Consider the following 23,423-nt stretch of genomic DNA (forward strand, 5'->3'; position numbering starts at 1 on the left):
ATCCGGGATACAGGGTCAACCTGAATGACAACATATCATCAACGTAAAGAAATAACATTGATCTGTTGTATTTAAGAAAACGAATCATGACTTCTCACAAGGTTCCGACTTCAGACCAATTATTTCATTAATTTGTAAGCAAACATGTTACAATGTTCAGAAAGTCAATATTATTTTGTTCAGCAACTGAACATAGGTTTTCACTGATTCAAAACGTTTCTCACCAGTAAGCCACCCACCAGCCCTTGAGAATATATATTTGATATATATTTGATCTAGAAAATACATACGAAAATCACTTTCGCATTATAGTAGGTATAATAATTATTCTCTTACTTTAGACTATTTTGGAAAATGCTAAATATATAGCTACCCCAACTGAAAAAAATAACATTAAAATAGCCTGAATATGTTCTAGTGTCACATGTAATTGCAGAGCCATTGACAGGAGATTGAGGGGCCAGGAGAACCAGGATGTTAGCACCTGCTAACGGGCTAAAATACACCCAAATTGTCATGCAAATCATTGAGTTACTCTTTATACGTAGGCTGTGTGAAGGTAGACAAACTGAGAATATATACTGCCCTCCAGTGGGAGCAAAGAGGAAGCAGCAGACAAAAGTTTTTACCTTGTAAAGAACACCGTGTTCAACTAACTTAACAGCTCTCATTGGTTTGATTACAGACCGTCTCTGTTCCAAATGGCACCATTTTCACCATTTAGTGCACTACTTTTGACCAGAGGTATTTCCTATTTAGTGCACTACTTTTGACCAGAGGTATTTCCTATTTAGTGCACTACTTTGACCAGAGGTATTTCCTATTTAGTGCACTACTTTTGACCAGAGGTATTTCCTATTTAGTGCAATACTTTTGACCAGAGGTATTTCCTATTTAGTGCAATACTTTTGACCAGAGGTATTTCCTATTTAGTGCAATACTTTTGACCAGAGGTATTTCCTATTTAGTGCAATACTTTTGACCAGAGGTATTTCCTATTTAGTGCACTACTTTTGACCAGAGGTATTTCCTATTTAGTGCAATACTTTTGACCAGAGCTCTATGGGCCTTGATCAGAAGTAAAGAAATAAAGGGAAAGGGTGCCATTTCAGGAAGCTACCGCTGAGATTTAATCCTCTTTAATTATTCTGACAAACAAGACAGAACAGGAAGCTGTGTGCTCTCCCAGGGGATCAGACCGGACATGTGTGGGGGATGGTGTCTACTGTACACTGTCACCCACCTCTGGGTGGTCCACAAGTTTTCACACCCCTTGACTTTTTACACATTTTGTTACGCTACAGCTTGAATTCAAAATGGCCGACACATAATACCCCATAATGTCATAGTGGAATGATGTTTTTAGAATTTTTTACACGTTTTTAAAAACTCTTTATTATGGCAATCCTAAAAAGAATCAGGAGTAAAAGTCACATAATAAGTTGCATGGACTCTCTGTGTGCAATAATAGTGTTTAACATGATTTTAATAGTGTTATAATAGTGTTTAACATCTCTGTACCCCACATACAATTAGGTCCCTCAGTCAAGCAATGAATTTGAAACACAGATTCAACCTCAAAGAGCAGGGAGGTTTTCCAATGACTGGTAGAAAAACTATTTGTGTAAAAATCAACAACATTGAATATCCCTTGGTGAAGTTATTAATTACACTTTGGATGTGTATCAATACACCCTGTCACTACAAAGATACCGGTAGGTGTCCTTCGTAACTTAGTTGCCGGAGAGGAAGGAAACCGCTCAGGGATTTCACCAGGCCAATGGTGACTTAAACAGTTATAGAGTTGAATGGCTGTGAGAAGAGACAACTAAGGATGGATCAACAACATTGTAATTGACAGAGGGAAAAGAAGGAAGCCTGTACAGAATACAAATATTCCAAAACATGCATCCTGTTTGAAACAAGGCACTAAAGTAAAACTGTCAAAAATGTAGCAAAGAAATGTACTTTATGTCCTGAATACAAAGCATTATGTTTGGGGCAAATCCAAAACAACACATAACTGAGTACCACTCTTCATAATTTCAAGCATGGTGTCACATCTAATCAAGGTGGGTGGAATCAGGCGCAGAGAGCAGATAGCGATATAAAGTTTATTCTCCGGTGAACAAAACAAACACGGTCAACCCAAACACACACAGGGTGAAATTATCCAACACAGGATAACAGACTAACCGGAGAATAAGAAACACAATAACACCGACAGACGAAAATGAATGACAAAATAAACAATCCCGCACAAAACAAGGGTGGGACAACCTACATTAAATACAGACACTAATTAACTAAACAACACACAGGTGAAACCAATCAGACAAAACCAACAGATACACGAAAAAGGGATCGGTAGTGGCTAGTAGGACCGTGACGACGACCGCCGAGCACCGCCTGAACGGGCAGGAGAGCCAACCTCGGCGGAAGTCGTGACACATGGTGGTGGATACATCATGTTATGGGTATGCTTGTCATCGGTAAGGACTAGGGAGATCTTTAGGATAAAAATAAACAGAATAGAGCTAAGCACAGGCAAAATCCTAGAGGTAAACCTGGTTCAGTTTGCTTTTCAACAGACACTGGGAGACAAATTCACCAAGGCCAAATATATGCCGGAGTTGCTTACCAAGATAACATTGAATGTTCCTGAGTGGCCTAGTTACAATTTTGAATTAAATCAGCTTGAAACGCGATGGCAAGACTTGAACATGGCTGTGATCAACCACTAACTTGACAGAGCTTGAAGAATTAAAAAAAGAGTACTGTGTAAATATTGTACAATCCAGGTGTGTAAAGCTCTTAGAGACTTAACCAGAAAGACACACAGCTGTAATCACTGCCAAATGTAATTCTAACATGTATTGTCTCAGGGGTGTGAATACTTATTTAAATTAGATAAATGTATTTCATGTTAAATGCATTTGCAAAAATGTCTAAATACGTGTTTTCACTTTGTCATTATAGGTTATTGTGTGTAGATGGGTAAAACATATTTAATCCATTTTGAATTCAGACTGTAACACAACAAAACGTGGAATAAGTCAAGGTGTTAAGGTATGAACGCAGCTTTATTTTCCACAGGCTTGAACTTAACAATTAACAGGTGGATTAGCAGATCTCCTAACCCTGTCCCCCGCTCTAAACAGCTTCCCCTCCTAGCTAGTTGTAGCTTCAATACTGTACACATAGTGGCAAATAAAGAATCAAACAATCACATTTATTTATAAAGCCCTTTTTGCATGAGCCAATGTCACAAAGTGCTATACAGAAGCTCAACCTAAAAGCCCAAACTGCAAACAATGCAGTTTTAGAAGCCCGGTGGCTAGGAAAAACTCCCTAGAAAGGCAGGAACCTAGGAAGAAACCTAGAGAGGAACCAGGCTCTGAGGGGTGGCCAGTCATCTTCTGTCTGTGCCGGGTGGAGATTATAACAGAACATGGCCAAGATGTTCAAACTTTCACACATGACCAACAGGGTCAAATAAAGTATCACTGCAAACATTCTCACTGCATTCGATAGTATTGGGGTGAAGCACTCTAGGTAAGATGAGTATAGGTTAAAGGTCAAATACATTGAGATACGGTCGAGTTCAGATGTCAGTACACAAAAAGGGAGATTACTCTTTGGGACAACTGCTGCGGTACGTGTCTACAGCTTCCTGTTTCCTGTTCCCGAACACATTTTTTTTGGGGGGGGGTATTTGTGTCACACATGTACATTGTACAATATTGAGTTTATAGCACATCCAAAGTTTCTCTAAGGTAAAAATTATTTTTATTTTTATCGTAAGTTGGCCAACTCTGTAAACAGGAATAGTTGAACTAGTAACTGAACTTTGTCACATTGCTGATTGTCTTATGGCTTACTGATTAGTCCTTTATTTCTTTAATGTTAATATGACACTAGACCAAATCTGGTGAGCACAAAATATACAAAAAAGGAAAACCTCTTCAAATGCTGCCTGAATAACTAACTGTCAGTTGACTTCATTTACTCTTTCACTCTGTCCATCCCTCTGCTCAGTAAATGGTGCGAGACTAGATGTCCTCAGTGTAAATCATCTCTGATGAACACATGTCCCTTGTGTAATTTGCTCGCCTGGGCATTTCATTTCTTCTCATTTTTTAATCTGCTGAAAGACTTTGAAAAAAACTTTAAATTCACCCTTTTCCAAAATGTCAGGCATCCAGATCTTGGCTTTCCTGGGCGGCCTGGTTGGGCTTGGTGCCACCTTCTGCGCCACGTTGTCCAACGAATGGAGGACCACCAGCAGAGCCTCCTCTGTCATCACGGCCACATGGGTCCTCCAGGGACTGTGGAATAACTGTGCTGGAAACGCCATTGGAGCCCTGCACTGCAGACCACACCACACTATCTTCAAACTGGAAGGTAGGGTGAGGAGGGTCCCTCCATCCACATCACACAGAGATCATGTAAGGTGACAACCAACAAGGGACCGACCTGTGGCATTATTTTATGCAGGTTGACTAAATGAAAAACATCCTGGTTCACTAAATGAAAAACATCCTGGTTCACAGAATGTAAAACATCCTGGTTCACAGAATGAAAAATATCCTGGTTCACAGAATGAAAAATATCCTGGTTCACAGAATGAAAAACATCCTGGTTCACAGAATGAAAAATATCCTGGTTCACAGAATGTAAAACATCCTGGTTCACAGAATGAAAAATATCCTGGTTCACAGATTGTAAAACATCCTGGTTCACAGAATGAAAAATATCCTGGTTCACAGAATTAAAAATATCCTGGTTCACAGAATGTAAAACATCCTGGTTCACAGAATGAAAAACCTCCTGGTTCACAGAATGAAAAACCTCCTGGTTCACAGAATGAAAAACCTCCTGGTTCACAGAATGAAAAACCTCCTGGTTCACAGAATGAAAAATATCCTGGTTCACGAGTATTCTTTCTTTACTGTGTTTCATGCTCTTGTCTTATCCGTATGATCATACTGTGCAAAAGTTGTTAAGTACATTAAATTGAATTGACTGACAATCATATGATACGTGCATAATATGCATTTTATTCATTAATAAACCTGCGCCTACAGGTGATGCGTTCTACAAAAAGAAGAAACTAAAATGAAACAGCAACATTTTGTAACACAAAACTGCAACATTCGTATATCCAATAGTCCTTGTCCATTTGTAGATATTTTCTTAAATATAATTTATTCACGCGTATGTTTTAATGCCACTGATTTTGTGAATGCAAATTGTCAGATAAAAATGCATTATCTTGTGGAAAATATTTTGGAGGGTATCAGATCATTCCATTTGGAGCATGTTGTTCTTCGTTGACAGAAAGTGTTTTGACAGTTGTTACAGTTTGTTATATTTGTTAAATTTAGTTTACCACTAGTGGATTTGATCACATTGTGGAACTTTAAATATAATCTATAAGAACAATTCATGTTCTTACATATTTGTGTTCCAGGTGATGACACAGCATTTTGCCATGGCCAATGTGTAATCCTCAGGAAAGACTGAGAGAGCAGGCGGTATACGTACTGAATCACAGTGGCTCCTGTATGAGGCACGTGCCAGTGTACAGGACAACATGTAAAAATAGAGACATAGCTCTGCCAAATGCAGTGGCCATTATAGGCTTGGTTGAGAAGAACTAGTAATTGTAGTTATAACATTGCTGAGATATATTATTCAGCTGCGTTCAATCTCTTCTGAGGACATTGAAAAGGGAACTGACACCATGATATCTCTCTGTTGTCCCAAAGTACAGAGGCTATAAAGGATACATTCCCAGTGACACAGGCAATCATCATATGCCAAGTTTCTGGATCATTACTTTGGAAACGTTGACTTAAGAAATGTAGCGCTTTTTGATACTGCCTTTTTTTGGGCTGCATTCTGTGTATGTCAAGGGCACGTTGATCTCTCAAAACTCCCTCATGTGGTGGTGTTTGAAACTGTGCACATGTACAATAGTTTACCACTAGATGGGCCACTGACGTAACTGTAAAAAATAGTTAGGAAGAAAGTATTCCTTCTGTATCCCTATGTACTATAGGATCTATGACTATGTATAGCCATTTGTTTGCTTGTTTTGTTAACTAGTTCCTTCCTGTTATGTGAACTAGTTATTTCCTGTTTTGGTAACTAGTTCCTTCCTGTTATGTGAACTAGTTACTTCCTGTTATGTTAACTAGTCCTTCCTGTTTTGTTAACTAGTTCCTTCGTGTTATTTTAAATAGTTCTTTCCTGTTATGTTAACTAGTTCCTTCCTGTTTTGTTAACTAGTACGTTACTGTTATGTGAACTAGTTACTTCCTGTTATGTTAACTAGTCCTTCCTGTTTTGTTAACTAGTTCCTTCATGTTATTTTAAATAGTTCTTTCCTGTTTTGTTAACTAGTTCCTTCCCATTGTTTGTCAAATCAGATGTGATGATACTTCATTTTTAACTACCATGTCATTGAATGACATCTCTCTCTATGTCTCTTTCTCTCTTTCTCTGAAGCATCAGTCCATGGTGCAGGTTAATGAGTGATCAGTATTATTCTACTTTTAACCTTCGGTCACATTTTCTTGTTATTTAATACTTAATAACTCCCCTATGAGCAGGTTGTTACGACAACAGAGTCGAAAGTGTCTGTAACATGTCCCCCATGCTAAATGTGATGATCCCCTTTGAGATGTGCAGGCTGGTTGTGCTACGTCATCTAAGTTCTAGGCCTAGAAGTTCGAAATCTTCTGAATCACGTATATTTATCCTCTTGTTATGTGAGGCATCATATATGAAGTCATCATGACACATTTTGACACATCATGACAGTGCATCCTCCACCTTTGACCTTTCTGTACAGTTAACCCCCATCAACTCTATCACAGTGAGTGATGTGTGTGAAGTGAGGGGGTGGAGGAAGCTAGATACCATTGGTCAGTCATTGACAATTAGGGCTAAACCCCTCCTTGATGAATAGGAAACATTCCAGAACATATTAACCATCAATCCCACCATGGCCATTTAACCTGAGTTACTGCTCCAGAGCCCATGCCTGAGATTGTCTTCAACAAGCTTCATTGGCCAGTGGACCGTCAGTCACATCGCTACTTTTCCGTGACCTCTGCATTTCTCACCAACTTCAGTAGTAAGCGCTGGTGTACTGTACACGATGAGTGACATGGTGACAGAGATTTTGGCCTTTATTCTGAGCACATCTGGCTGGGTCCTGATCTCCTCCACCATACCCACGGATTACTGGAAGGTGTCCTCTCTGGACGGCACGGTCATCACCACAGCTACCTACTGGTCCAACCTGTGGAAGGCCTGTGTCACTGATTCAACAGGAGTCTCCAACTGCAAGGACTTTCCATCTATGTTGGCACTGGACGGTCTGCTCAAAGTACTTTTTTTGTCATTGTGTGTTATAGTTTCTGTTTAGCAACATTGGCCTACTGGTTTACTTGTCTAATGTCCTACTGGCCTACTGGACTATTGGCAGTGGTGTAAAGTACTTAAGTAAAAATACTTTAGTATTACTTAAGTTGTTTTTTGGGGGTATCTATACTTTACTATTAATATTTTTGACAACTTTTTACTTCACTACATTCCTAAAGTACATTATGTACTTTTTGCTGTAATATATTTTCCATGACACCCTAAAGTACTCGTTCATTTTAATGCTAATGCTAATGCTAATGCTAATGCTAATGCTAATGCTAAGCTGGACAGGAAAATGTTCTAATTCACACACTTATCAAGAGAACATCCCTGGTCATCCCTAATGTATTTAACCCTACTGTTGTGTTCCTTCATGTTAATTTATTCTGTGTTCCCAGTCCAAAATGACCGCCCCATTATAGCTGATTGTAAATCCATAATAATATAGATATTATCACCTAATGTTGTCTTAGATATTCTTTTAATCAATTTAGGTTCTTGTGAACATTACAAGTTTTGAACTTATATTAGCTATTTATTGCCTGTAGGCCTCATTGAACTGAGCTCATACAACTGGTTTCTGAGTTTAAAAAAAAGCATAATATATTATTTTGACTATAACAAATACTCAGATGAAACATATTGTGCTATTTATCACAGACTACTTTGTGTCAAAGTTTAACATTTGTTTTGGAACTATATAATATGTTTAAATTGTGGCACAAAATAACATATGTTGTGTTCCTGGTCAAAACAGACCAGTACGTTTTTATTTGTAAAGAAACGACATAGGCACAAAACTACACATGAAAACTTTACCATATTACAAAATTAATGTCTGAACACATTAAAGAACAACAGTAGAAATAACAGTATTATTAACAATAACAAAAAACAATAAAATCTTTAGAATCTGTCAATCAACGATGGTTACATTTTATGTGCTCTCATGCACATGTTGTGCAATACGCGGTGGTTGTTGCATGTGCCTTGCAAATATATGTACTACATTTATAGAACATAATGCTCGTTTTGACATCTCTTGGTGCACACAGATCTCACCTCTTCCTTCTGTATCTTCTGTTTCTGGCGGCCGTAGATCTTGCTTCTGGCCCTTGTATATCGCTTCAGCTGAAGATGCTGTTGGAGGAAGGTGTTGGCACCTTTGAATGAGGGGTGCCACCATGGCTTTTCTCCAACTCTTCTAGGGATAGTCTCCTCTTGAAGAATCCCTGCTTCCAGATGGATTCACCTCCATCCAAACCACAAACGCCTTGTAGGCCGACACATCTAGGATGTTGAAGAACATCACCATGGGCCAACGTGTCGTCATTCTCTTACAAGAGTACGTGCCAGTAACCTGCAAAAGCGCAACAATCACTAAATAAAATAATGAGTACGTACAAGTGATACTTCATGTCTTGCATAGTAACTTGAAAAATGACATCAACGTGCTGTTTTACTTTATCACATCTAAAACATATTCAAATGAATAGAAATGTTCACAAATTCAATGAGCATTTCACCAAACAACAACATGTCTTATTTTTATGGTGCAGATAAAACTAATCTGGTAATAGAACAAAAAGTACATGAGATAAAAAGTAACAATCAAGGTTGTCAACTCCCCATTTTGTACCTGTTGTAATACAGGACAGCATTGGGCTTCCCGTCCTCCCTGGTACTCACAGCGGCATCCCTGTGCATTGTCATCAGGAGCACATTCGGGCACTAGGACACAAGAGTGTGTGTATCGGTGAAGGCAATGAGGAAAGGCTTGTTCCTTCTGACCGTCCCCACTATGATATTTTTTTTGGAGCAGCTCCTGACAAAGACCACATGAGGTGAAGAAATTGTCACGTCATGTTGTTCCCCTGGAGACCTACAGTCATTTCCAGGACCACCCGCTTCCCCTGGTTCCCTTCGGGAACACCGTCAGCAGGTTTCCTGGTGTAAACCTGCATATTTCAGGCATAACGTGTCCTGGAATAACATGCTTCCCACATCTTTATTCCATATTTAGAAGGTTCGCTTGGCACGTACTGTTAGAATGGGCAGCCTCCACTAAAAGAGACCAGACGGTCATCCACTGTGATGTCTGGGCTTGGGTTATAGATGAGTGGCAAGTGCTCCACCAACTGGGCCAAACCTCTCTGATTGCTGCCAGCTTGTCTTGTTGTCAGCGGTCTGGTTTTGTATCACAGTTGTTGAAGATAACCCCCCTGGGACACCACGTGAAATGTCTGGAGTGACACAGTGGCACGAAAAAATGCCCGACCAGACTATGTATCCCATAAACTGGTGGCAGATTAGTTTCTGGATCTGTACACACATGACCTGGGGCGGCAGGGTAGCCTAGTGGTTAGAGCATTGGACTAGTGGAAGGTTGCAAGTTCAAACCCCAGAGCTGACAAGGTACAAATCTGTCGTTCTGCCCCTGAACAGGCAGTTAACCCACTGTTCCTAGGCCGTCATTGAAAATAAGAATTTGTTCTTAACTGACTTGCCTGGTTAAATAAAAGTAAAATAAATAAATCACACCAGTCAAAATCAAGAGACCCACGTATGCTTGGACGTGTGTCTGGTCTACCTCCTACCAGTTGTCTTTGTGACTGCGTCTCCCCTCCAAGTTGGTCATGTTTATCACTATAATTTTGATTGACTCTGTTAGCACAGAGCACAGTTCGAAGCAGGATGTTATGTCATCAACCCGGGATATGGCGTATCTCGTTGCCCTGGGGACACCCTGATAACATTTTCAGCCGACAGCCGACCTCTCCTCTCAGATGGGGATGAAGACCACGACAAATTCCCGTTCCTTGACCAGAATGTAACAACAATCTCAGCAGGGCGCTCTTCCTCATCAATGGATGGTTCCACATCGGTTGTCTCTTGGTCTGGATCATATTCTGTGTTTTCTTCAACTTCTGACACTTCCTCCTCTAATGCATCTTCACTGTCAGTTTCCTGACCTCTCTCCTCCTCACCAGTGTCATGATCAAAGATATGACCAAGAGCCTCACATACAGTATATCATTTGGTCATTGTGCTGCCACAGAATGAATTGTGAGCAAGGCCTCAAAAAAGCTTTATATACCAGAGCTGAGAGGAAAGTTCTATATATTATTGAAACATTGTTGCGATTGTTTGTGAGAATTCCAACAGGTGTGGTTCCCATGGGTGAAAGATTCCCGTGGGGGTTGCCATGGAAGCCAAGAAGGGGAGGCAGGTGTGTGTGTGTGCTCAAACACACATGCATGTGGGGGTCTGGGAGAGGAAGTGTGTCCATCTGATGAATGGGCATGTGCCTGAACTCAATTTGATACACTAATTGTAGTCTCACCCATTCATTTCTAATGACCTGTAATTTTTGACTGGGAACACCACAGGTGTACAAAAGTGAAATAAAACAACCCAAATTTAATGAAAATCATCTAAATGTATTTTGTGTGTTCAGATGCCCTGTGTGGACAAAGTCATGGAACATTATGACAATCAGATTAAATTAACTACATTTTTCAGAGAGAAACCTTGTAAATTGGTCCAATTCGATCGGAACACAAGAGGAGGGTTAAGAGACAACAAGTGCTCTTTCACGGATCCCTCCGGGACTTTCATTACACACGCCTGTCTCCCGAATCATTGATACCAGCTTGACAGAGTAATGGACCATTAAGGGAGACAACGGGAATGGTCCGTCCGACACCACTACTACTAGTCCGTCCGACACTGCCACAACTTTGGCGGGGGGTTGGTACTGTCACTGATCCCTCAGGAACTTTCATTATGCACGCTTGTCTCCCGAATCATTGAAACCAGCGTGACATGCTCATTGTGCAAATTGACTTATGCTTTCAATAAACATTGGAGAATAAATATAGCTTACACGCTGTCAACATTCTAAGCCAACCCGATTCAGTTTTGCCTTAACCAAACAGAAAATGATTGTGATTCTAACGCCCTCATTGTGTAAATATATACTTTTTGATACAGTAGATCAAGCAATGACATCTCAATGCATTCAGTAGGCATGGGACTAGCTGTACACACGTGTTACATGGATTGTATTAGATTTCATAGACGTTAACAAAAGTGTCTGCAGACTAGCAGTGTTTCATCGTCGGTCTCAGTTGAGGGTCAGTGGATCCGCCACCTCACTGTAACTGCGCCACCAATTTCTCATTACTTGGAAAGATATAGTGCTCGGAGCTTGACAGTGCTAATAGATTTGTGGGGAAGTCACAATGCAAGTGTTCTCCCAGGGATAACTCATCTACCTTCAGAGATGTCAATGTTTAGCCTAACATCATGGGAGGCTATAAATTAGATTTACTGGGAGCCTGGGGCTGATTTTCCATGGTTGGCTAGTTTCAGGGGTTAACCACCAAGCTAATATGTGCCTGTAAATCACATCTCAAAGGCAGCTCCAATGCCAAGACTTTGAGAACCTTAGCATAACAAATGATTGTTTCCTCATACTGAACCAATTAGTTGCTTCCACAGTTAGCCAAGCCAATTAAGGTCTTGTGATCCTGTATGGTTTGTGAGTGGAACGAGATGTGGAGGGCAATGGAGGAAATGGCTGGGGGACATTTAGCTAATGCTTAGAACCATAGACTTTGCTGACTATAGGTCTACATAAAATCAAGAAGCATTGCCTAAAGACAGCGCAGGTCCTGGCCATTCTGCCACCCTAGGCGAGACCAAAAATTGCCTCCTCTACTAGAATATTCCAGTAAGCAAAATTTACTTGAAAAGATGTCTAAAATAATTATTTTGCCAGACTTTGAAAATACACATTTTCTGACGTTGAAATCATGTTCATTTTCGGGTTCTGAATGAAAGTTGAAAATACATTTTATAGACATGTATGTTTGGGCCAAATCAAGGCTGGTCCAGACCGGACAAAATCTGAACTAAACACAGACATCTGCACAAAAAAAGACGGACGGTTTGGACAGGACCAAAATGAATCGTATAAAAGAAGTCAGAGTCTGTCCATGCTTACTGGGGTGTAGCCTACCATGTCGGCTCGCAATGGAATTTTAGAAATGCCCATCCATGTGGTAGGCCCATCGTTTGTAAAACAGTTTGTTGCATTGGCTTTATTGGTCCTAATTCCTGTGCTATTGAAGCTCTGAATATCAGCTACCCAACTTAATCAGGAGGAGTTATCCTGAACCCATTTGCAATGCGTTTACACAGTTGGAAATGCAGAAGTATTGTAGCCTGATTGTCCATTCCGTATTGTCAATTTTAATCTGACCTGTTATTAGGATATGTTTGTTTTAACATGTGAGCACGTTTTATTTGATTGGGCACCATTTAGATCAGGCTGTTTGATCGGAGAAACCCGCACGATGTAAAAACGTTTCTGTCTCATTACAATGTCATACATTTTATCTCCAGCCTGTAGGCTACAGAAAAGGCCATATACTATTTCTACCATATGCTATATCTGCTACAGTACATGATTTATGTTAGATCATTTTTTGGGATGGAATGTTGGTGGAGCGTTGCAGCGATGCGTCTCTTCAACAGCACCCTGGAGAGGCGTTTTTTCCTTCAACAAGTTGGGCACTGCTTATCACAGGGCGGAATCAGCGCTCACTTAAAAAGCTCATATGCCACTGGTTGAGAGAGACATTGTAATTGTTTGGGGCAGAATTATGTGAGGTTTAATGTGTTGTTGCAGGTGCTTCTTGGTCAGTTTAGATCAGAAAATGCAGCCCTCTTCAATCTGCCGCCATAGGCGGATGCCTAGCTGCCTAATGAGCGGGCCGGCCCTGTCTAAATGTGTGTAACATATATCTCACATGGTATGTGCTCTTTATTCCAGGTTATATTCAGGCCTGCAGGGGTCTGATGATCGCTGCTGTCTGCCTGGGCTTCTTTGGTTCCGTCTTTGCCCTGGTTGGAATGAAGTGCACCAAGATTGGGGGATCAGACCAAAGCAAAGCCAGAATGGCTTGCTTCGCCGGGGTCAATTTCATACTCAGCGGTAACTTGACATGTCACAGCCGTTGATGTACAATAATGGCGTAGTATGCAGAACTGAACGTTATTTTCCTCTCTGCAGGTCTCTGCTCGTTGTCCGCATGCTCCCTGTACGCACACAGAATAACATCTGAGTTTTTTGACCCCATGTTTGTTGCTCAGAAGTGAGTAACCAATTTGACGTATAGGACCAGACATACATTGGAGTGACTCACATGATCCTGGATGAAGTAATGTTGCTGTTCATTAACCGGTCTCCTGTTTTCCAGGTATGAACTGGGAGTTGCCTTGTTCATTGGTTGGGCAGGATCTATCCTGTGTGTTCTGGGAGGGGGGATATTCTGCTTCTCCGTAGTAGATAGTTCCACTAGAAGGTGAGTCACACATCAATGATGATGTGCATACATGTAATTGACATTTGGTAAATTACATGATCAGTTTACTTCACTAAGTCTCTCTCTCTTTCTCTCTCACAGCTCCAGTCGCACAGGCTATGCCTACGGAGGACCTGCCTCCACCTCCCATGTCTCTTCCCACCCTAGAGGGCATGCACAGCCCATGAGCCAGCGGCCTCCACCCAAATACAGCAGCTCCTCCAGAGCACAGCACTTTGATAAGAATGCCTATGTGTAAGGGATGATAGGGAAAATGCAGATCTTGAACAGAGGAAGACTCATCGCCACTCCAGTTAAAAGGGGAGAAAGAATGTGCTACGTGACTGGCTGGCCCATTGTGTCACAAATCACGATTGCCCAGAGAGAAATCACTGGATATTGGAGTGGATCCTGCTGTCCACCTATTTATAAGGGAATTAATTTCCATTCAGAGTCTAATGGAAATCATAGCCTTTTGTTAGTTCACAAGAGATAAGCTGATATTTTTTGTCTGACATTCTCGTGACAGAAGTCAAAGGAGCAATCTGCAGTTGCTCCATCCATTTTTGGACTTATAAATGAATGATACGTCTTGAAGAAAATAACTTCTGAGTGCCTCATGTGCTTAGTTCAGCTGTCATTACCCCATCAGAACCCAGCCTCAAAACATGGTAAAAAACTATAATCTTGTTATCATTAAAGATCAGTCATCCATAGCTCTGTCTATGAATTTGGGAGTGGTTACATTTCTCCATCCCTTAGCTTTTTTTTCATGCAAGAAATTAAATGTATTATTAATTAGAAAAATACAACATGTGAGAGCACACATTACAATAGAGCATCAACACGAAGCACTTTGTATACACTTGAATAGATTTTGTCTTTGACATTAAAGTGTATATGAGTTGCTATTTCTCTTGAACGTCTCTTTAATTTTAAGACACTCCTTAAAATGCTGTTAATCAATAATGACAAAACATTTAAACGATTTCTGGACACGTCATGTTTTTGACCTACCATAACCTTTAAACTACAGTACAGTACAGTATGTACAGTACAGTATGTACAGTACAGTATGTGTAAAAGTGCTATCCATTTACAGTAACTCACATATTTTGTTAACACATTATTTACAGTCCTATGACAGTCTTAAAATAAATAATTTTAAAAATCAACGGGTGCCTATTTCAGAGAATCATTTAGTTTTTTATTTAGCCTATAACAAAATCATGTGTTTTTTTGCTTGTTTGAATGAATCCTCTCCCCGTAAAAAGAAAAGGTAACAATAATAATAATAATAATAATAATTATTGTTATTATTATTATTATTGTTATTGTTATTATTATTATTGTTATTGTTATTATTATTGTTATTATTATTATTATTATTGTTATTCTTGTTATTGTTATTATTATTATTATTATTGTTATTATTATTATGTGGTCCTTATTATGTGGTCATTGTGTGTTTGATTCCCATGTATTCACCATAACTCACTTTGGATAAGAGTGTCTGCTAAATTACAAAAATGTAAAATTATGTCACTCATACAATTTAGTACATTTCTTACACTAAATATAGACATTCTATAATAATAGTTGTTTCGGAATGTTATATAATTAAATAAACTGATTAAACAGGCACAACTCAAAGATGTCAGTGTTGTTGGAGCCATACTCATTACAGTTTACAGTAAACAGATTCCACCATGGTTTCAACACAGAGCCCATATCGACACTCTCCTCTATACACATCATGTCATCCAGTCCAGAGAGACCTGATATCACAACAAGCATAGACATCCTGCAGCAGTGTCCTGAGCTCATATAGGAGCAGTGTGGTGGGTTAGCACACTAGTGGTGCGTGGGTGATCTGTTTGTTCACCCGCACCCGCCTGCAATTATTAATAACTCAGCTGTAACCTCCCCAGATATATATGAAAGGCACGCACCCGACCCTATACCGCAAACATAGAAAATGTGCTGCAGACAACAGTCAGAGATGGCCAAATTATTTTTTGAAGAGGGTTCAGGGTTTTTAGTTTTTTGCCTAATTTAGATGTTTCTGCTGAGAATTTCCTACATTTTGGTAGTCTATTTGTTTGTCAACTTGTCTGTAATTACATGCAGCTTCTCTTCAGTCATTATATGTTGCCCTAGAGGACTAAATAAACCCTTGCTCGGCAGAATCATTTAATGAATCGATAGAATGAAATAAATGCTTCAATCTATATGACATCGGTAAAGTTCCTTGTCATCTCTGCTTCTTTCGCAGAACAAAGACTTTTGGGGACCAGGGAATTTGTACTTATTTTTTTTAACACTTCTTCAAGCTAGGGTCTAGTTTTCTCCACTTCCTGTCTGACTGACATGCCCAAAGTAAACTGCCTGTTACTCAGGCCCAGAAGCCAGGATATGCATATAATTGGTACAGTTGGATAGAAAACACTTTGAAGTTTGTAGAAATTTTAAAATAATGTATGAGACTATAACACAATTGATATGGTAGGAAACAATCCAAAGAAAAACTAACCGGAATTGGGTTTTTTTGAGAGCCCATGCTCTTTCAATGGAAAGCTATGGGTCCTATGCAATTCCAGCTCCAGATTGCAATTCCTATGGCTTCCATTAGATGTCAACAGTCTATGTTCAAGGTTTCAGGCTTGTTTCTTCCCAAATGAGGAAGGATTTTGAGTTTTGGTACTGGGAGTCAGAGTTGGAAAACAACTACCCATAACCCATAGTGGGAAAACAGGCTGCCTATGTATGGTTCTCAATCAGAGACAACGATCGACAGCTGAACACAGAAGCCAAACACAGAAATACAAAACCTAGAATACACAACATAGAATGCCCATCCCAATTCACGCCCTGACCAAACTAAAACAGAGACATAAAAAAGGAACTAAGGTCAGGACGTGACACGAAGAGGACGCCCACTTGCTAATTTTACTTTTCCATTGAACATACTTCTTTCTGTATGAAATATTATAGTTTAATTACATTTTAGAGTACCTGAGGATTAAATAGAAACATATTTGAACTTGTTTTAACAAAGTTTAGCAGTAGCTTTTCGGATTCCTTTCTCTGTATATTGAACGAGTGGATTACTCAAATCGATGGCACCAACAAAACTGACGTTTTTGGATATAAAGAAGGATTTTATCTAACAAAACGACCATGCATGTTGTAGCTGGGACCCTTTGGATTGGAAATCAAAGGAAGATTTTCAAAAAGTAAGTGAATATTTAATTGCTATTTGTCATTTTACGAAGCATGTGCTGGTTGAAAAATATGTTGATGTGGGGCGCCATCCTCAAACAATCGCATGGCATGCTTTCGCTGTAAAGCCTATTGTAAATCGGACAATGCAGTTAGATTAACAAGACTTTAAGCTTTTAACCGATATAAGACACTTCTATATACCTAGATGTTTAATATCCATAATTTTTATGATTATTTATTTGAATTGCGTGCCCTCCAATTTCACCGGAAGTTGTCGACAGGTGTCCAACTGGCGCCTATCCCAGAGTTAAAGAAAGATTTTCTCTTCAAAATATCCAAATGACATGAGTTTAACCGGTTTTAAGGAAATAGAAAATGACCCAAAATGTGTCTGATAAGATAACAGTGTGGCTTGGATGCATATTTTATGTGGTTGAAATACTATCAGCTTTTATGATGCTGATAAAGATAACACCTCTACAGACGGTCCTTATCTGCAACAAATACATTTGGTGTATCATTTTACTGCAAGAAATGCTTAATTCAGCAGGAGTTAATATTAAGGATATGTGAGAGGTTATAGACCTACATTCAGATTTCAGTTTCCATTCAACCCATCTGAACAGTAGGCTACAGCTCCCTTGAAGTGTCATAGGCCTATTTGATGTCCCAGTCCTGAAATTGTATAGCGCCTCACACTTCACAATCATCACACATAGTATTCACTGCTATCATTCTCTTTTACCACTTCAATAAATCTTTCTTAAACACTGTTTTCCTGGCCGTTCCTTATCTTTATTTTCAACTCTGCATTTCACAGCTTTTCTCTTATTGAATTAAACTTAAACATTGTCCTTAATTTTTCCTCCCATTCGCAAAAGCATTTGGTGACTGGCGTGGAAGCTATTTTCCATGCATTGAGATAGACACTAAAGCCTAGGTTTACACAGTAATACCAGTGTAAACATTTTTACCAGCATGTCCCATGTGCAACCAGAGGAAAAAAAACTCTAGACCAGCTTTACTCCACACACAGAGATGCATACAAAGCTCTCCCTCGTCCTCCATTTGGCAAATCTGACCATAATTCTATACTCCTGATTCCAGCTTATAAGCAAAAACTAAAGGGAGGACCAGTGACTCACTCAATACGGAAGTGGTCAGATGATGCAGATGCTATGCTACAGGACTGTTTCGCTAGCACAGACTGGAATATGTTCCGGGGTTCATCCAATGGCATTGAGGAGAATATCACCTTATTTTTTTGAGCAGTGTAAAATGTGACTGACAACCGTTGATAGATGTAGCTGGTAAATTTGCTCTGGCTATCTACTCCAATTTCAGAGCACTCTCGTCTGAGTGTGACAGAACGCAGAATAACTGACACATTTATGAACGCTCAACACCCATTGAATATGGCTGGTGTCAGTAAACGTTGGCAAAAAACATAAATTGTTGCCAGAAGCACAGTTGCAGTCACCAACGCTCTGGATAACAGCTTAACCAGCCCCACTAGGGCGAGTAAAATGGTCAGTGAGCTGTGTTTGGAAATAGCTAGCAGTTAGCTGGGGTGCTTGACTGCTGTTGTTAGTACAGAACGCTCGGATCAACCCTTAAAGAGATGGGTGGGGCTAAAGCTTAAGAAGGTGTGAACGATGCTGAATGGGTGAAGACAAAGAAGGGCTCTCCAGTAGGTAGCACAACATTCAAAGGCCATTTTCCAAGTTTATCAACTTTCAAAGCAGAATTGATTTCCCATTATTCCTCAAATGTAGTGTATGATATACCATTTTGTAGCTCTATGTCTCTGCTTTTATCCAATGTACAAAAACATAATTTCAAATGTAGCTAATAAGACCACATAAAGGCAGTCGTTCACATATACCATTGGAGTCTATTATGGAAAATTATGAACATAGTTTTTTTTCCAGGTACATACTTTGATATTGTCTTTTCAGTTCAATGTATATTGCTTTGACGTCTGAGTTTTCCTTTACAAACTTCACACATACCGTTTTCTGTCTGTATGGTTGATGCACCCAGAAAATAATGAGTTTCTATGCTAGCAAGACATTAGAAGGGGCTCCCGAGTGGCGCAGCTGTCCAAGGCACTGTATTTCAGTGCTAGATGTTTCACTACAGACCCTGGTTCGATTCCAGGCTGTATCACACCCGACTGTGAATGGGAGTCCCATAGGGCAGCATTGTAAATAATAATTTGTTGGTAACTGACTTGATTAGTTAAGGTTGAAAAAAAGGTGATCTTTGTATGTAGTATTTGAAATTGTATATGTTTTTGATAAATTGATGTAAATAAACCTCTCGATATGCAATAGCAAGAATGGAGTCATTATTGCAGAGATTGCGGTCACCTTACTATTTTGTAAAACATACAGTACAGGCTCTTGAAACCTCTATGGAAAATCATGACGATAACATGAACACAAGCTGTGTTTTTAGGCATAAACAAAACTAACTTTATGGTGGTAGGATCCTGGATATTATACCAATAACAAACATGGCATGGGTCAGCAAACACCATCTTCTTCCATCAGTGTGGAGCAAGTAGGTGTGATGATATACACAAAGACAGAAGGGGCGGGGGTTGGTGGAGGTAGAATGTGAGCCGTCTTTCTCCACACTAGCTCACATTTCTCCCCCGTTTGGGTTCTGACAGGAGCAGGCGACAGCTCTACTGCCACCTTTCCTCCCTCCTGTCCGTTGTCTTTGCACACACAGAGGCAGCCATGAATTACAGGACAGTAGTAATGTACATGGAGATTGGCTGCTTTGTGGTCTGTGTGAGTGGATGGATCCTGGTCTGCTCTACAATGCCCACTGAGATATGGACCTGGTCTGAGGTGGAAAGCATCGTTCTGACCAGTTCAAACTACTTCTCCAACCTCTGGAAGGATTGCGTTTCTGATTCAACTGGAGTATCCGATTGCAAGGGTATCCCATCGATGTTCGGACTCAACTGTAAGTGAAGAATTCAAGTGGGTGAAGGAGTCTTTTTTTAAATTATAACAGCATGTCAAAATAATAAAACACCTGCAGTAGGTTCTTCGAGAGACGAGAGGAAACTGTACCCAGGTACCATAAGGCTGTGGAACAATGGATGAGGTATTGTGCAGAAGTGAATTTAAACTATCATGACCAAACCATGACCTCCTTCCTCCTCCTCCTGGACAGGGGATATCCATATGTGCCGGGCTCTGATCATCATCTCTATTATTTTGGGATTCTTCGGGGCCATTCTGGTCCTAGTCGGAATGAAGTGCACTAAGATAGGAGGATCTGAGGTTGCAAACGCAAGAGTGACTTTTGCTGGAGGGATGAACTATCTTGTGTCTGGTAAACATTTGTATTTTTCTTGATGTTCATGTGGTTATTCTGATTGTTGGATTCCTGGGTGAAGTCTAACAGTCGAGTTGTCTTGTTCCAGGGTTGTGTTCCATGATTGCATTCTCTTATTATGGAAACAAAATAAGAGCGGAATTTCAGGATCCCAATTTCAGGGCACAAAAGTGAGTAACACTTATCAATTCTAATGTAGATAAAATGCTTAAAAATGGGTTTAGATTTTGTATTCAGTAATATATGAAAATATTTCACAATTATTATGGTATAAGGGATGGTAAGGTGTTTACAGTGAAAATGCATGGGACAACTTCATGTCTCATTTTGACAGATTTGAAATCGGTGTAGCTGTGTACATTGGCTGGGGAGGCTCCACCCTACTGGTCATTGGAGGCCTCATTTGCAGTGTCTTTGCTGGGAAGGAAGCATGTCAATCAAGGTGTGTTTTTTTCTATGCATTTCATATAAGAAATCACATGCTCTAGATTTCAATGAATGTACATAATAAAGGGAATCTAATGATGATTCGATCTCCAACCTTTCACAGCTCAAAGAATAAACAGATGCCTGTCTACAAGCTCCCTGACGCCGACGTGGCAACTCCAGCTAAACAGACGTACAGACCGGTGTCAACAGCACTCACAGAGGGGGGAGAGAGCAGGGAGTCCAAGACCAGCAGAGTCAGCAGTGAGACTAGGAGAAGTGGGAGCAGTAGCAAGACACTCTCCAGTTTGAACGTGTATGTGTGACCTGCTCAAGTAGCCTACAGTTTGACATAATAAGCTATTCTGTATTCTCTCCATATTGCTGTGTAAAGCTTTAAACTGTGAGGGACTGTGAATGAATGGTTAGTGAAGTTGCAATTTAATAATAGCTCCATAGCTTATAAGTTTGACAATTGTGTTCTTACATTTTTTTTATCCATTGTTTGCTTTGTATTGTCCTGCATTTTATTAGTGAATAAAAGATCACAAACAAATGATCATGTTTTTAGTCATGAAACCCTACCTAACCTAAATACTACCTAACCTCATACTTGATTTCCATTGCACCCCCATATCAATCGATTAACTTTAATCAATCATCATCAGTTTAGGGTACAGCAGAGGCAAATATTGAATTTGTGATATAGACTTTAATTCACAATGAAATAGAACTGTGACTGAGCTACAGTTGTGCACTTTGCACAGCCTCTGGCCCTCATTGAATGACACGCAGCTACTGCTTACTTTTCTGCTGCCATGGCTCGACTCTTGGGGGGGGGGATTCAACAAATGGTCCAATCAGAGTGACCCACAACTGGTGTGCCAAATATATATATATATATTTTTACTATTTGTGGATTTGTCTATGGTCAATGACGTGAATGGGCAAAAGCGGTGAAGGAGGATCGTCCTTCTCAAATTGAACAGTAATCTGTGCCACTTGGTCATATAGTCAACAAGGAAGCATGGTGCATCGTCCATAAAATATACAGTACCAGTCATAAGTTGGGCCACACCTACTCATTCAAGGGCTTTTTCTTTTTAATAGTGAAGAATAATAGAAAGGATCAAATCCAAACTATGAAATAACACATATGGAATCATGTAGCAACCAAAAATGTGTGAAACAAATCAAAATATATTTTAAATTTGAGATTCTTCAAAATAGCCACATTTTGCCTTGATGACAGCTTTGCACACTCTTGGCATTCTCTCAACAGACTTAATGAGGTCACCTGGAAGGCTATTCAAACAGTCTTGAAGGATTTCCCACATATGCTGAGCACTTGCTGGATGCTTTTCCTTCACACTGTGGTACAACTTATCCCAAACCATCTCAATTGGGTTGAGGTCAGGTGATTGTGGAGGCCAGGTAATCTGATGCAACACTCAATCATTCTCATTCTTGGTCAAATAGCCCTTACACAACCTGGAGGTGTGTTTGGGGTCATTGTCCTGTTGAAAAATAAATTATAGTCCCCCTAAGCACAAACCAGATGGGATGGTGTATTGCTGCAGAATGCTGTTGAAGCCATGCTGGTCAAGTGTGCCTTGAATTCTAAATACATTACAGACAGTGTCACCAGCAAAGCACTGCCACACCATCACACCTCCTCCTCCATGCTTCATGGTGGGAACCACACATGCGGAGATCCATTCACCTACTCTGCGTCTCACAAAGACCAAAGGACAGATTTCCACCGGTCTAATGTCCATTGCTCGTGTTTCTTGGCCCAAGCAAGTATCTCCTTCTTATTGGTGTCCTTTAGTAGTTGTTTCTTTGCGGCAATTCGACCATGAATGCCTGATTCACGGAGTTTCCCCTGAACAGGAAGTAACCCAGGAAGTACTTGTGCTAAGGTCTATTCCAAGACCAATTGGAATCCGTGCTTCAAGATTGTTTTGTTTTTACCTCAGTAAGGCAATCAAACAGGTAAAACGTCAGTACAGAGACTAAGTGGAGTCGCAATTCAATGGCTCAGACACGAGATGTATGTGGCAGGGTATACAGACAATCACGGATTACAAAGGGAAAACCAGTCAATGCTGTCCTCAATGCAAAGAGTGGCTACTTCGAAGAATCACTTCATTTCTCAGAACAAGAATAGACTAATGAGTTTCAGACAGAAGTCCTTTGTTTCTCGCCATTTTGAGCCTGTAATGGAACCCACAAATGTTGATGCTCCAGATACTCAACTAGTCTAAAGAAGGACAGTTTTATTGTTTCTTAAATCAGAACAAACAGCTGTACTAACATAATTGCAAAAGGGTTTTCTAATGATCAATTAGCCTTTTAAAATGATAAACTTGGATTAGCTAACTTGCCATTGGAACACAAGAGTGATGGTTGCTGATAATGGGCCTCTGTACACCTATGTAGATATTCCATAAAAAAATCTGCAGTTTCCAGCTACAATAGTAATTTACAACAATTAACAATGTCTGCACGGTATTTCTGATCAATATGATGTTATTTTAAAGGACAAAAAATGAGCTTTTCTTTCAAAAACAAGGAGATTTCTAAGTGACCCCAAACTTTTGAACG

At 39.9% G+C, this 23,423-nt stretch overlaps 2 protein-coding genes across 3 annotated transcripts; both read left to right on the top strand.

Annotated features, from left to right (window-relative positions):
- Positions 1-4,005: 4,005 nt before the first annotated feature.
- LOC109871080 (claudin-10) lies at positions 4,006-14,983 on the top strand. 2 transcript variants are annotated; one of them, XM_020461903.2, is made up of 5 exons: positions 4,006-4,404; positions 13,277-13,438; positions 13,517-13,598; positions 13,704-13,808; positions 13,911-14,983. In XM_020461903.2, the coding sequence occupies exons 1-5, from the start codon at positions 4,191-4,193 to the stop codon at positions 14,065-14,067; spliced, it is 720 nt and encodes a 239-aa protein (XP_020317492.1). In that variant the 5' UTR covers positions 4,006-4,190; the 3' UTR covers positions 14,068-14,983. The 2 variants fall into 2 exon arrangements, with proteins under 2 accessions (XP_020317492.1, XP_020317491.1); XM_020461902.2 differs by lacking the exon at positions 4,006-4,404 and adding an exon at positions 7,016-7,388.
- Positions 14,984-19,645: 4,662 nt separating this feature from the next.
- On the top strand, positions 19,646-21,372 carry LOC109871079 (claudin-10). Its single transcript, XM_020461901.2, has 5 exons — positions 19,646-20,012; positions 20,226-20,387; positions 20,479-20,560; positions 20,725-20,832; positions 20,941-21,372. The coding sequence occupies exons 1-5, from the start codon at positions 19,781-19,783 to the stop codon at positions 21,140-21,142; spliced, it is 786 nt and encodes a 261-aa protein (XP_020317490.1). The 5' UTR covers positions 19,646-19,780; the 3' UTR covers positions 21,143-21,372.
- Positions 21,373-23,423: the final 2,051 nt, after the last annotated feature.

The sequence above is a fragment of the Oncorhynchus kisutch genome, linkage group LG26 (genome assembly GCF_002021735.2).
Source record: "Oncorhynchus kisutch isolate 150728-3 linkage group LG26, Okis_V2, whole genome shotgun sequence".
Classification (NCBI taxonomy): domain Eukaryota; kingdom Metazoa; phylum Chordata; class Actinopteri; order Salmoniformes; family Salmonidae; genus Oncorhynchus; species Oncorhynchus kisutch.

Bases quoted from the DNA above. Each gene is read 5' to 3' on its own strand.
- LOC109871079 (XM_020461901.2), top strand. From the start codon at position 19,781: ATGAATTACAGGACAGTAGTAATGTACATGGAGATTGGCTGCTTTGTG. The intron at 20,388-20,478 runs GTAAACATTTGT...GTCTTGTTCCAG, and splicing joins GATGAACTATCTTGTGTCTG to GGTTGTGTTCCATGATTGCA. The intron at 20,833-20,940 runs GTGTGTTTTTTT...AACCTTTCACAG, and splicing joins AAGGAAGCATGTCAATCAAG to CTCAAAGAATAAACAGATGC.
- LOC109871080 (XM_020461902.2), top strand. From the start codon at position 7,169: ATGAGTGACATGGTGACAGAGATTTTGGCCTTTATTCTGAGCACATCT. The intron at 13,439-13,516 runs GTAACTTGACAT...TCCTCTCTGCAG, and splicing joins GGTCAATTTCATACTCAGCG to GTCTCTGCTCGTTGTCCGCA. The intron at 13,599-13,703 runs GTGAGTAACCAA...CCTGTTTTCCAG, and splicing joins CCCATGTTTGTTGCTCAGAA to GTATGAACTGGGAGTTGCCT.